The 12,544-nt window shown below is 55.3% G+C and overlaps 2 protein-coding genes across 2 annotated transcripts in view; one reads left to right on the forward strand and one right to left on the reverse strand.

The window, feature by feature from the left end:
* Positions 1-4,241: 4,241 nt before the first annotated feature.
* LOC138351670 (calphotin-like) lies at positions 4,242-9,109 on the reverse strand. Its single transcript, XM_069303685.1, has 3 exons — positions 6,531-9,109; positions 5,711-6,480; positions 4,242-4,333 (listed from the first exon to the last, which is right to left on the reverse strand). Exons 1-3 carry the CDS (start codon positions 9,107-9,109, stop codon positions 4,242-4,244), a joined length of 3,441 nt encoding a protein of 1,146 aa, XP_069159786.1.
* Positions 9,110-9,274: 165 nt separating this feature from the next.
* The window catches only part of LOC123772628 (multidrug resistance-associated protein 1), a 208,421-nt gene continuing 205,151 nt past the window's right edge, over positions 9,275-12,544 (forward strand). The window contains exon 1 of the mRNA XM_069303618.1: positions 9,275-9,358. Coding sequence (XP_069159719.1) covers positions 9,311-9,358 — 48 coding nt within the window. The 5' untranslated portion in view covers positions 9,275-9,310. The remainder of the gene's footprint in view (positions 9,359-12,544) is intronic.

Below are 12,544 nucleotides of genomic sequence, written 5' to 3' on the forward strand. Positions count from 1 at the left end.
CCGCAGGCGTTCACCCCAGCCGAGGTGTGCCCGCAGGCGTTCACCCCAGCCGAGGTGTGCCCGCAGGCGTTCACCCCAGCCGAGGTGTGCCCGCAGGCGTTCACCCCAGCCGAGGTGTGCCCGCAGGCGTTCACCCCAGCCGAGGTGTGCCCGCAGGCGTTCACCCCAGCCGAGGTGTGCCCGCAGGCGTTCACCCCAGCCGAGGTGTGCCCGCAGGCGTTCACCCCAGCCGAGGTGTGCCCGCAGGCGTTCACCCCAGCCGAGGTGTGCCCGCAGGCGTTCACCCCAGCCGAGGTGTGCCCGCAGGCGTTCACCCCAGCCGAGGTGTGCCCGCAGGCGTTCACCCCAGCCGAGGTGTGCCCGCAGGCGTTCACCCCAGCCGAGGTGTGCCCGCAGGCGTTCACCCCAGCCGAGGTGTGCCCGCAGGCGTTCACCCCAGCCGAGGTGTGCCCGCAGGCGTTCACCCCAGCCGAGGTGTGCCCGCAGGCGTTCACCCCAGCCGAGGTGTGCCCGCAGGCGTTCACCCCAGCCGAGGTGTGCCCGCAGGCGTTCACCCCAGCCGAGGTGTGCCCGCAGGCGTTCACCCCAGCCGAGGTGTGCCCGCAGGCGTTCACCCCAGCCGAGGTGTGCCCGCAGGCGTTCACCCCAGCCGAGGTGTGCCCGCAGGCGTTCACCCCAGCCGAGGTGTGCCCGCAGGCGTTCACCCCAGCCGAGGTGTGCCCGCAGGCGTTCACCCCAGCCGAGGTGTGCCCGCAGGCGTTCACCCCAGCCGAGGTGTGCCCGCAGGCGTTCACCCCAGCCGAGGTGTGCCCGCAGGCGTTCACCCCAGCCGAGGTGTGCCCGCAGGCGTTCACCCCAGCCGAGGTGTGCCCGCAGGCGTTCACCCCAGCCGAGGTGTGCCCACAGGCGTTCACCCCAGCCGAGGTGTGCCCGCAGGCGTTCACCCCAGCCGAGGTGTGCCCGCAGGCGTTCACCCCAGCCGAGGTGTGCCCGCAGGCGTTCACCCCAGCCGAGGTGTGCCCGCAGGCGTTCACCCCAGCCGAGGTGTGCCCGCAGGCGTTCACCCCAGCCGAGGTGTGCCCGCAGGCGTTCACCCCAGCCGAGGTGTGCCCGCAGGCGTTCACCCCAGCCGAGGTGTGCCCGCAGGCGTTCACCCCAGCCGAGGTGTGCCCGCAGGCGTTCACCCCAGCCGAGGTGTGCCCGCAGGCGTTCACCCCAGCCGAGGTGTGCCCGCAGGCGTTCACCCCAGCCGGGGTGTGCCCGCAGGCGTTCACCCCAGCCGAGGTGTGCCCGCAGGTGTTCACCCCAGCCGGGGTGTGCCCGCAGGTGTTCACCCCAGCCGGGGTGTGCCCGCAGGTGTTCACCCCAGCCGGGGTGTGCCTGCAGGTGTTCACCCCAGCCGGGGTGTGCCTGCAGGTGTTCACCCCAGCCGGGGTGTGCCTGCAGGTGTTCACCCCAGCCGAGGTGTGCCCGCAGGTGTTCACCCCAGCCGGGGTGTGCCTGCAGGTGTTCACCCCAGCCGAGGTGTGCCCGCATGTGTTCACCCCCACCCGGGGTGTGCCTGAAGGTGTTCACCCCCAGCCGGGGTGTGCCTGAAGGCGTGGGTGTGTGTTAACTCTGGGTCTGGATATGGTCAGCCACCAGGTGACCATGCCTAGTGGGTGTGGGTGTTGCACCCCGGCAGAGTTATCTTATCCCCTGATCACTGCCCCGTCAAGGCCGCCTCACACATTATCTCTCTGATAAACTGACTGAACAAGTTGGGCCAACTGTCAATATCTGTTGGCACTAGTCCTTGCCACTGTCTTCCTCACCACCACCACCACCTCTCTCTCTCTCTCTCTCTCTCTCTCTCTCGGCCGAGTCTTAACACGTGTTATCAACCATGAGGTAATTAGAAGCCTGGCAGTGTCACAAGCGAGTGTTAATATAATATGAGTACGAGAGCTCGTATGATACTAGTACCAGTACACAGAGAGTACCAGTACACAGAGAGTACCAGTACACAGAGAGTACCAGTACACAGAGAGTACCAGAGTCCCAGACGCGCTCTTCGTGTTTTAAGAGCGTGCCTGGGAGCACTCAGTGTGTAATGATCTGGGGCTCAGATCATTGGTTCTCCCCTCTTTTCCCTCTCCTTCTCCCCTCCTTTCCTTCTCCCTCTCCCCTCCTTCCTTCTCCCCTCCCCTTGGCCGTCATTCGTCTCCTCTCCTCTTCCCCCCCCCCTGTCGCCCATTTGTCAGGGTCAAGAGGTTGACCTGAGGGTAGGGTGGTCTTGGATACCTTGGCTTCTCCCACTCAACTTCCCCCTCTCATCCCCTCTCTTTCCCTCTCATTCCCTCTCTTTCCCTCTCAGCAGCGGCCTTCCCCATACCAGGCAGAGTCAAATGTCCCTACTCCTATCTTAGAGGAGACAGGCTTGAACATAAATTATCAGTTTTGTAAACATTGATCGCAGGTGTCTGGGCACCATAGACGCGCCTTGTCCCCCTTCTCTTTAGCTGGGGAGAGCTGACTCAATCTTCAGGAATTCATGTAGCTTTCCACGACAGATCAGTGAAGGTGATTGGACTGAGATAAGGGCCAAGTCCTTATTGGCCCTAGAGAGCCAGACCTCAGGCCTACGTGTTAAATGGTTGGCCATTGCCAAAATAATGGGTGGAGCCCTGGGGCTGTATTAGATGGTGGGAGGAGTAATCCTTCCCAGCAATAAGTTGGAAAAACTAAATTTCATCAGTGTGTCTTGGGAGTGTATTAGGAACAGGGCCGCAAGCCCGTATCCTCGGGGCTGAGGGCAGCCATCAACATCGTGGCCGTAGTGCGGGTATTTAAGGTATAGTAGCACTTGAGTTTTGTGTCCTCGGTAAATATCCATTGTGCCTCTAGGGGAATAGAATAGGTGATGTGTTCAAATTGTCTTAATTTACATGTTTCATAAAATAAATTGTATAGCTTGTCCAGTGGTATTCACTTAACTCCCCTTTGATATATTTTGCTTCTTTGTCATTTTTAGGTGTTGTATTGGAAGCCCCCATGTCCTCCTACTATTAATGGATACTAAAGTTACCCTTGGATTCAAATAAGTAACGGGAATTAAACAAACTAATTTTTCCAAAATTTATTACTGTAATTCATATTACCCGGAGTCCCATGGTTACTGATTCCTTGCCTTCCTGGGGGATCGGTGATAAGACACATTCAGGTATGGTTGGTCGGGAAGGTGGTGGCAGTGTAAATGTGTTTTGTTATTGTTTTTTTTAACTAATAACCCTTGTCCTTGGTGTATCTTCCTCATTTAATATTCCTCTTACATACGTGGCAGTCCAGTGAGGGGTCATACTGGACTGTAACAGTGTTAAGCTGGGGTATTGAGTGGAGAGAGACAGAGATGTACAACAGAGAGCGTATATTACGATCACGAGAGATAACAAGATAACAGGATTAATACCGGGGGAACATTGGGTTATTACTATAGAGAGGCCGCGGTTATTACCACAGGGTAGCGGTCATTACAAGTGCACAGGTTCGAACCCTCCGCTTCAGGTTCAGCCAACCCTCAGGGAGCCGGTCGGCCGAGCGGACAGCGCACTGGACTTGTGATCCTGTGGTCCTGGGTTCGATCCCAGGCGCCGGCGAGAAACAATGGGCAGAGTTTCTTTCACCCTATGCCCCTGTTACCTAGCAGTAAATAGGTACCTGAATGTTAGTCAGCTGTCACGAGCTGCTTCCTGGGGGTGGAGGCCTGGCCGAGGAACGGGCCGCGGGGACACTAAAAATCCCCGAAATCATCTCAAGATAACGTCAAGAAGATGGCCCCTATGGAGTTGTTCTCTTACTATTACCAGTGTTACTTGAATTTACCTGAGGGCCACTAAGACTCTACTGGCTTAGACGAGGACAGGAAGCCGGCGGCTTACCAAAGGTTCACCCATTATCCCTTATGATATTTTCCAGCTATACTTTAAACGTTAAAAAGAGTTTTGGAATTTACGGCTTCGGTAGGTAGGCAGTTCCACGGGTTAATAACCCTGTGGGTGAAAACGCATCTGTTCTCAGTCCTCCTTTGGGGCTTGTTGAGCTTGCTACCGTTGCTCCTTGTTTGGTTACATCTTGAACAGCAGCACTTCACTACAGGGACCTCACTGTCGTCCATTACTCTCCCAAGCTTGTCACGGGCTACACCGATCTTTACTAACACAGCGAAAGACAGCAGCCAACACACAGCTCAGATCGGCGGCGGCTTACTTAGTCATTTTCCAGGACCAATCTGAGAGTACATGGACTGCCCAAGGTAAACTGCCCTCTTTAGTACGACTGCTGCCACACGTCAGTTCTGTGGACATAAAACATCATCAGTTAAACAGACGGTTCACTAGGGAAACCATTAGTTAAACACACGCTCACCTGGGAGTTGACATTATGTCCTGTAGCACAACAGATGGCGCTGATCTCGATCCGCCACCTCACCAGAGGTCCTCCACAACGACCTCTCTGTCTGACCAAGGCAGGAAACCAGAGCCATGTGCCGCTGTCATGCCACCACCAGTAGATGGCGTTGTCTATAGCGCCCAATACAGGGGAGTGTGAGTGCTGACTCATAAAGGGCGCTGGAATTGCCATGCCACTCTCGGACGATGGTGACGATACCGTAACAGAATAATACAAGTACCAGTGTTCATCTAATGTGAGTACCAGTGTTCATCTAATGTGAGTACCAGTGTTCATCTAATGTGAGTACCAGTGTTCATCTAATGTGAGTACCAGTGTTCATCTAATGTGAGTACCAGTGTTCGTATAATACAAGTACCAGTGTTCGTATAATGCGAGTATCAGTGTTCGTATAATGCGAGTACCAGTGTTCGTATAATGCGAGTACGAGTGTTTGTATAATGCGAGTATCAGTGTTTGTATAATGCGAGTACCAGTGTTCGTATAATGCGAGTACCAGTGTTCGTATAATGCGAGTACCAGTGTTCGTATAATGCGAGTACCAGTGTTCGTATAATGCGAGTACCAGTGTTCGTATAATGCGAGTACCAGTGTTCGTATAATGCGAGTACCAGTGTTTGTATAATGCGAGTACCAGTGTTCGTATAATGCGAGTACCAGTGTTCGTATAATGCGAGTACCAGTGTTCGTATAATGCGAGTACCAGTGTTCGTATAATGCGAGTACCAGTGTTCGTATAATGCGAGTACCAGTGTTCGTATAATGCGAGTACCAGTGTTCGTGTAATGCGAGTACCAGTGTTCATATAATGCGAGTACCAGTGTTCGTATAATGCGAGTACCAGTGTTCGTATAATGCGAGTACCAGTGTTCGTATAATGCGAGTACCAGTGTTCGTATAATGCGAGTACCAGTGTTCATATAATGCGAGTACCAGTGTTCGTATAATGCGAGTACCAGTGTTCGTATAATGCAAGTACCAGTGTTCGTATAATGCGAGTACCAGTGTTCGTATAATGCGAGTACCAGTGTTCGTATAATGCGAGTACCAGTGTTCGTATAATGCGAGTACCAGTGTTCGTATAATGCGAGTACCAGTCTTCGTATAATATAGTCACTCCCCGTATCGACTGAGGGCATTTCGAAAGAATTTCATGTTAACGAAACTCTTAGTCTTTAAGGAACAGAGCTGGTGTGGTACAATGACAGGTACAGTGTTACCGGGGTACAATGCTAGTCAGGTACAATGTTTAGCTACTCACCGTTAATGTGGCAATCATCGTCCTGGTTGTGGACGATATTTTCAAAGTTCCTGGCCTGTGGTGCCACCTCCAGGGACGGAACATCTTGTGGTGCCACCTCCAGGGACGGAACCTCTTGTGGCGCCACCTCCAGGGACGGAACATCTTGTGGCGCCACCTCCAGGGACGGAACAGCTTGTGGCGTCACCTCCAGGGACGGAACAGCTTGTGGCGCCACCTCCAGGGACGGAACAGCTTGTGGCGCCACCTCCAGGGACGGAACAGCTTGTGGCGCCACCTCCAGGGACGGAACAGCTTGTGGCGCCACCTCCAGGGACGGAACCTCTTGTGGCGCCACCTCCAGGGACGGAACAGCTTGTGGCGCCACCTCCAGGGACGGAACATCTTGTGCGCCACCTCCAGGGGCGGAACCTCTTGTGGCGCCACCTCCAGGGACGGAACAGCTTGTGGCGCCACCTCCAGGGGCGGAACCTCTTGTGGCGCCACCTCCAGGGACGGAACAGCTTGTGGCGCCACCTCCAGGGGCGGAACCTCTTGTGGCGCCACCTCCAGGGACGGAACAGCTTGTGGCGCCACCTCCAGGGACGGAACATCTTGTGGCGCCACCTCCAGGGGCGGAACCTCTTGTGGCGCCACCTCCAGGGGCGGAACCTCTTGTGGCGCCACCTCCAGGGGCGGAACCTCTTGTGGCGCCACCTCCAGGGGCGGAACTGCTTGTGGCGCCACCTCCAGGGACGGAACAGCTTGTGGCGCCACCTCCAGGGGCGGAACTGCTTGTGGCGCCACCTCCAGGGGCGGAACCTCTTGTGGCGCCACCTACAGGGGCGGAACTGCTTGTGGCGCCACCTCCAGGGGCGGAACTGCTTGTGTGCCACCTCCAGGGGCGGAACCTCTTGTGGCGCCACCTCCAGGGGCGGAACCTCTTGTGGCGCCACCTACAGGGGCGGAACTGCTTGTGGCGCCACCTCCAGGGGCGGAACTGCTTGTGGCGCCACCTCCAGGGGCGGAACCTCTTGTGGCGCCACCTACAGGGGCGGAACTGCTTGTGGCGCCACCTCCAGGGGCGGAACCTCTTGTGGCGCCACCTACAGGGGCGGAACTGCTTGTGGCGCCACCTCCAGGGGCGGAACTGCTTGTGTGCCACCTCCAGGGGCGGAACTGCTTGTGGCGCCACCTCCAGGGGCGGAACCTCTTGTGGCGCCACCTACAGGGGCGGAACTGCTTGTGGCGCCACCTCCAGGGGCGGAACTGCTTGTGGCGCCACCTCCAGGGGCGGAACCTCTTGTGGCGCCACCTCCAGGGACGGAACATCTTGTGGCGCCACCTCCAGGGGCGGAACCTCTTGTGGCGCCACCTCCAGGGGCGGAACCTCTTGTGGCGCCACCTCCAGGGACGGAACAGCTTGTGGCGCCACCTCCAGGGGCGGAACTGCTTGTGGCGCCACCTCCAGGGGCGGAACCTCTTGTGGCGCCACCTACAGGGGCGGAACTGCTTGTGGCGCCACCTCCAGGGGCGGAACTGCTTGTGTGCCACCTCCAGGGGCGGAACCTCTTGTGGCGCCACCTCCAGGGGCGGAACTGCTTGTGGCGCCACCTCCAGGGGCGGAACTGCTTGTGGCGCCACCTCCAGGGACGGAACATCTTGTGGCGCCATCTCCAGGGGCGGAACCTCTTGTGGCGCCACCTCCAGGGGCGGAACTGCTTGTGGCGCCACCTCCAGGGGCGGAACCTCTTTTGGCGCCACCTCCAGGGGCGGAACCTCTTGTGGCGCCACCTCCAGGGGCGGAACTGCTTGTGGCGCCACCTCCAGGGGCGGAACTGCTTGTGGCGCCACCTCCAGGGGCGGAACTGCTTGTGGCGCCACCTCCAGGGGCGGAACTGCTTGTGGCGCCACCTCCAGGGGCGGAACTGCTTGTGGCGCCACCTCCAGGGGCGGAACCTCTTGTGGCGCCGCCTCCAGGGGCGGAACCTCTTGTGGCGCCACCTCCAGGGGCGGAACCTCTTGTGGCGCCACCTCCAGGGGCGGAACTGCTTGTGGCGCCACCTCCAGGGGCGGAACATCTTGTGGCGCCACCTCCAGGGGCGGAACTGCTTGTGGCGCCACCTCCAGGGGCGGAACTGCTTGTGGCGCCACCTCCAGGGGCGGAACTGCTTGTGGCGCCACCTCCAGGGGCGGAACCTCTTGTGGCGCCACCTCCAGGGGCGGAACCTCTTGTGGCGCCACCTCCAGGGGCGGAACCTCTTGTGGCGCCACCTCCAGGGGCGGAACTGCTTGTGGCGCCACCTCCAGGGACGGAACATCTTGTGGCGCCACCTCCAGGGGCGGAACTGCTTGTGGCGCCACCTCCAGGGGCGGAACTGCTTGTGGCGCCACCTCCAGGGACGGAACAGCTTGTGGCGCCACCTCCAGGGGCGGAACTGCTTGTGGCGCCACCTCCAGGGGCGGAACCTCTTGTGGCGCCACCTCCAGGGGCGGAACCTCTTGTGGCGCCACCTCCAGGGGCGGAACTGCTTGTGGCGCCACCTCCAGGGACGGAACTGCTTGTGGCGCCACCTCCAGGGGCGGAACTGCTTGTGGCGCCACCTCCAGGGGCGGAACTGCTTGTGGCGCCACCTCCAGGGGCGGAACTGCTTGTGGCGCCACCTCCAGGGGCGGAACTGCTTGTGGCGCCACCTCCAGGGGCGGAACCTCTTGTGGCGCCACCTCCAGGGGCGGAACCTCTTGTGGCGCCACCTCCAGGGGCGGAACCTCTTGTGGCGCCACCTCCAGGGGCGGAACTGCTTGTGGCGCCACCTCCAGGGGCGGAACATCTTGTGGCGCCACCTCCAGGGGCGGAACTGCTTGTGGCGCCACCTCCAGGGGCGGAACTGCTTGTGGCGCCACCTCCAGGGGCGGAACTGCTTGTGGCGCCACCTCCAGGGGCGGAACCTCTTGTGGCGCCACCTCCAGGGGCGGAACCTCTTGTGGCGCCACCTCCAGGGGCGGAACCTCTTGTGGCGCCACCTCCAGGGGCGGAACTGCTTGTGGCGCCACCTCCAGGGACGGAACATCTTGTGGCGCCACCTCCAGGGGCGGAACTGCTTGTGGCGCCACCTCCAGGGGCGGAACTGCTTGTGGCGCCACCTCCAGGGACGGAACAGCTTGTGGCGCCACCTCCAGGGGCGGAACTGCTTGTGGCGCCACCTCCAGGGGCGGAACCTCTTGTGGCGCCACCTCCAGGGGCGGAACCTCTTGTGGCGCCACCTCCAGGGGCGGAACTGCTTGTGGCGCCACCTCCAGGGGCGGAACATCTTGTGGCGCCACCTCCAGGGGCGGAACCTCTTGTGGCGCCACCTCCAGGGGCGGAACTGCTTGTGGCGCCACCTCCAGGGACGGAACTGCTTGTGGCGCCACCTGCATGTCAGATCCACTTCTTGCCACGTCACCGTGAGGACCGGAGTCTGTTTTTGTGACGTCGTCACGGGTAGAAGAGCCTCTTATCAAGATAGGACCGCTAGTGGGCGGAGCCAATTCTTATGACGTCACGGCTAGGGGGCGGAGTCTACTGTCAGTGAGACTGCCAGTCTCTCCAGACTGGCAGTCGGGACCAGTCTTGCCGTGATGCCTGACGAGGGAGGTCTTGAGGGGTTCTGTAACTCCACGTTCTGGGTACGTCAGTGTCGTCATCACAGTGCCTCGAACCTCTCTTGTGTGTGAAGGAAAATATTGTACCGATCACAGTGCAAATTGTGGCAGTAATAGTCTGAATGTATGAAGTGGAAAGTGTGCAGTACGCTCAGGCTTGCAAATTGTGTACAGCAATATGGTGTACAGTGGAACACAAGTTGTGTTCCACTGTACATCACAGTACACGAGAGAGAGAGAGAGAGAGAGAGAGAGAGAGAGAGAGAGAGAGAGAGTGAGAGGAGAGGGGGAGGAAGAGAGAGAAAGAGTGTGTGTGTGAGAATGTCTGAGAGTCAACGATATCATCTATCTTGAGGGTTATCTTGAGATGATTTCGGGGCTTAAGTGTCCCCGCGGCCCGGTCCTCGACCAGGCCTCCATCCCCAGGAAGCAGCCCGTGACAACTGACTAACACCCAGGTACCTATTTACTGCTAGGTAACAGGGGCATTCAGGGTGAAAGAAACTTTGCCCATTTGTTTCTGCCTCGTGCGGGAATCGAACCCACGCCACAGAATTACGAGTCCTGCGCGCTATCCACCAGGCTACGAGGCCCCCTAACATAACAACAATTGACGGACAGAAAGGCAAGAAATCATATATTCATTCACCTCTAGTGAGCAAGCTGTCATCTTCATTTAGAGAGTCAACTTGCACCAAGGTTATTATAATGCACTATCATATGCGGCTTTATTCCTATTGGTCAGGCAAACTTCTTTATGTAACGTTGTCGGGAGGAGCCGGTGGCTGAGCGGACAGAACACTAGACGCGTGATCCTGTGATCCCGGGTTTCGATCCCGGGCGCAGGCGAGAAACGATGGGCAGAGTTTCTTTCATCCTGATGCCCCTGTTACCTAGAAGTAAATAGGTACCTGGGAGTTAGTCAGCTGTCACGGGCTGCATCCTGGGGGTGGAGAGCTGGTCGAGGACCGGGCCGCGGGGACACTAAAGCCCCGAAATCATCTCAAGATAACCTCAAGATTGTCCTTAATCTTTATTGCTAGAAATTAGCAGCCAGGTTCTAGATCTTCACAGTGGTGGAGCTCCATCTGTAACTTATGTGAAAGCCTCCGATAAAAATTATATTTTGTTCTGTTCAGCTCATCAGCAAGGAAGTAATATTTATGGAAGAAAATTAACAAACCGATACACAATTACTGCTTCACAATACATGAATAATCTTCAAACAATTCCACTACCAAACATATTGTTATTCATACATCCATATATTCATTAACACATCATCTCATATTTATGCATTCCAACCGGATACTATCGTTTAACATGTGATAAATGTTAGACAAAGATCTAATAATTTGGCAAAATACACAAAATTACACACACACACTCACACAAAAGTTCACTTACACAAAAACATAATCTGCTCCACAAATCAATATCCTGTCACCATGCCAGTATTTATTTATATCCATTACTCGGTGTTTAAATATCGTGAATGGCTTATCAATATCTCTCTCTTAGGATAGAATACTCTCACTTATATATTTGTGTATTTTATCTCAAGGTTTTTCGTAAAGATTTGTGTGGAGTTCAAATTTTTACCTAAAATACACAATACTATTTTGGTGTGCATTATTATCTAAAGTTGTTATGTCTTGTATACGACAGGACCATTACATTCTCTCTTAACATATCACCCTTAATTCTTCGGTTTTCTGGAGAACGTAAAATAAGTTTTCAATCTCAAATATCACGTCATCAACCCCATTCCATCTATAATATCCATATTCTAACGGATCAGTAAATCTCTGCAACAAATATTTCAAATTTAAGGTAAAAGTTATACTTAGATATAATAATTTAGCACCATGTAGAAACTTCACTCAGACACACTCATAAAACTGCACACTTAACACTCAAAAGACACACTTGCACATAGCTTAAAATTCGTACTCTAAACCATATGTACTGTGCAAAATATCACATTCTTCAGAACACATTCTCAAAAAATGCGTACTCACACGAATTCACAACATTTACAACACTACTTCACAAAAATCACACCTGCACAAAAAGTCACATTTGCTTAAAACAACACATATCCACAAATTAACTAAAGACTTGCACAAGTCACTCTTTCTCAAAACACATACACACTCACACAATCTCTTTAACATGTAACCCCCACCCTATACAGGCCGTTGTCGTCGTGAGGGGGCTTGGTGGGCGGCTGCCGGGGTGTGATGATCCCTAGGGACGGTCCTCTGTCCTTTGAACCCTTATGCTCCTGCTCCTATCGTCACTAATTTTCCTGATTGTTTTTTTCCTCTTCCTCGTGTTTCATTTTTCCTCCCCGCTTCTTCTCCTTCCTGATTGTTCCCTTCCCGCTGACTTTTTTGCCATTCTTGAATATTCTTTCCGATGCCTTCTTCTGTTTTAATGCCCGGGTGTTTGGGGAGGCAGACTCTCTCACCCGTAGAACTGTGGTACCCGACGTTACGAGCGAGGGGATGCTTTTATTGTCAATCCTCGCCTTCGTTGCTGAGCTCTATCTCGACGGCCTGACGGTTCTTAAGGTGACGATTGCAGGGCATATAAACACGATGCAACCCTGGGGGGGGGGGGGACCATCTTGTTTTATGTCCTATCTTCTAATTGTGGCTCCATGGTGGGTATGGGGGCTTACATGTGGATGAAATTATATTCATGATCATTTTATGCCGATTTCTGAACCTCATTAAACTTCTCAGACACGTGGGGTGGGCGACAAGGCCCCCGAGTTCAACTGTCATGGAAGGCCGGGCTGTGTAGACCCTGCTACATTGGGGGGGGCTACAGTAGTGACGACCTCATTCCCTGGAGTGGCTCCATCCATCCCTGTGCCAACTATGCCTTTTAGCTCTCCCTCTTACCGGGGGTGCTCGGCGCCGTCAATCCCACACTCGCACAATTCCTTCCCAATCTAATATATTCCAAGCTTTGCTTGGTCCCTCTAAGTGCACTAGGTATTTTGATCTTAGTCATGTTGATCTTACACTTTCTAATGATTTATTCCTCCATAAACACCTAATTCATTTGGTGGACACTTTCGTTACTTTTAACCCCACCCATACTGGTACATGTATTGTTGCACCCTCTTCTCAGGTAGTGGCTGAACGCTTGGCTTCATTGTCCTGCATTGGCGAGACCCCGGTTCGGATCTCCAAAAAT

This window comes from Procambarus clarkii, chromosome 50, assembly GCF_040958095.1.
Source record: "Procambarus clarkii isolate CNS0578487 chromosome 50, FALCON_Pclarkii_2.0, whole genome shotgun sequence".
Lineage (NCBI taxonomy): Eukaryota > Metazoa > Arthropoda > Malacostraca > Decapoda > Cambaridae > Procambarus > Procambarus clarkii.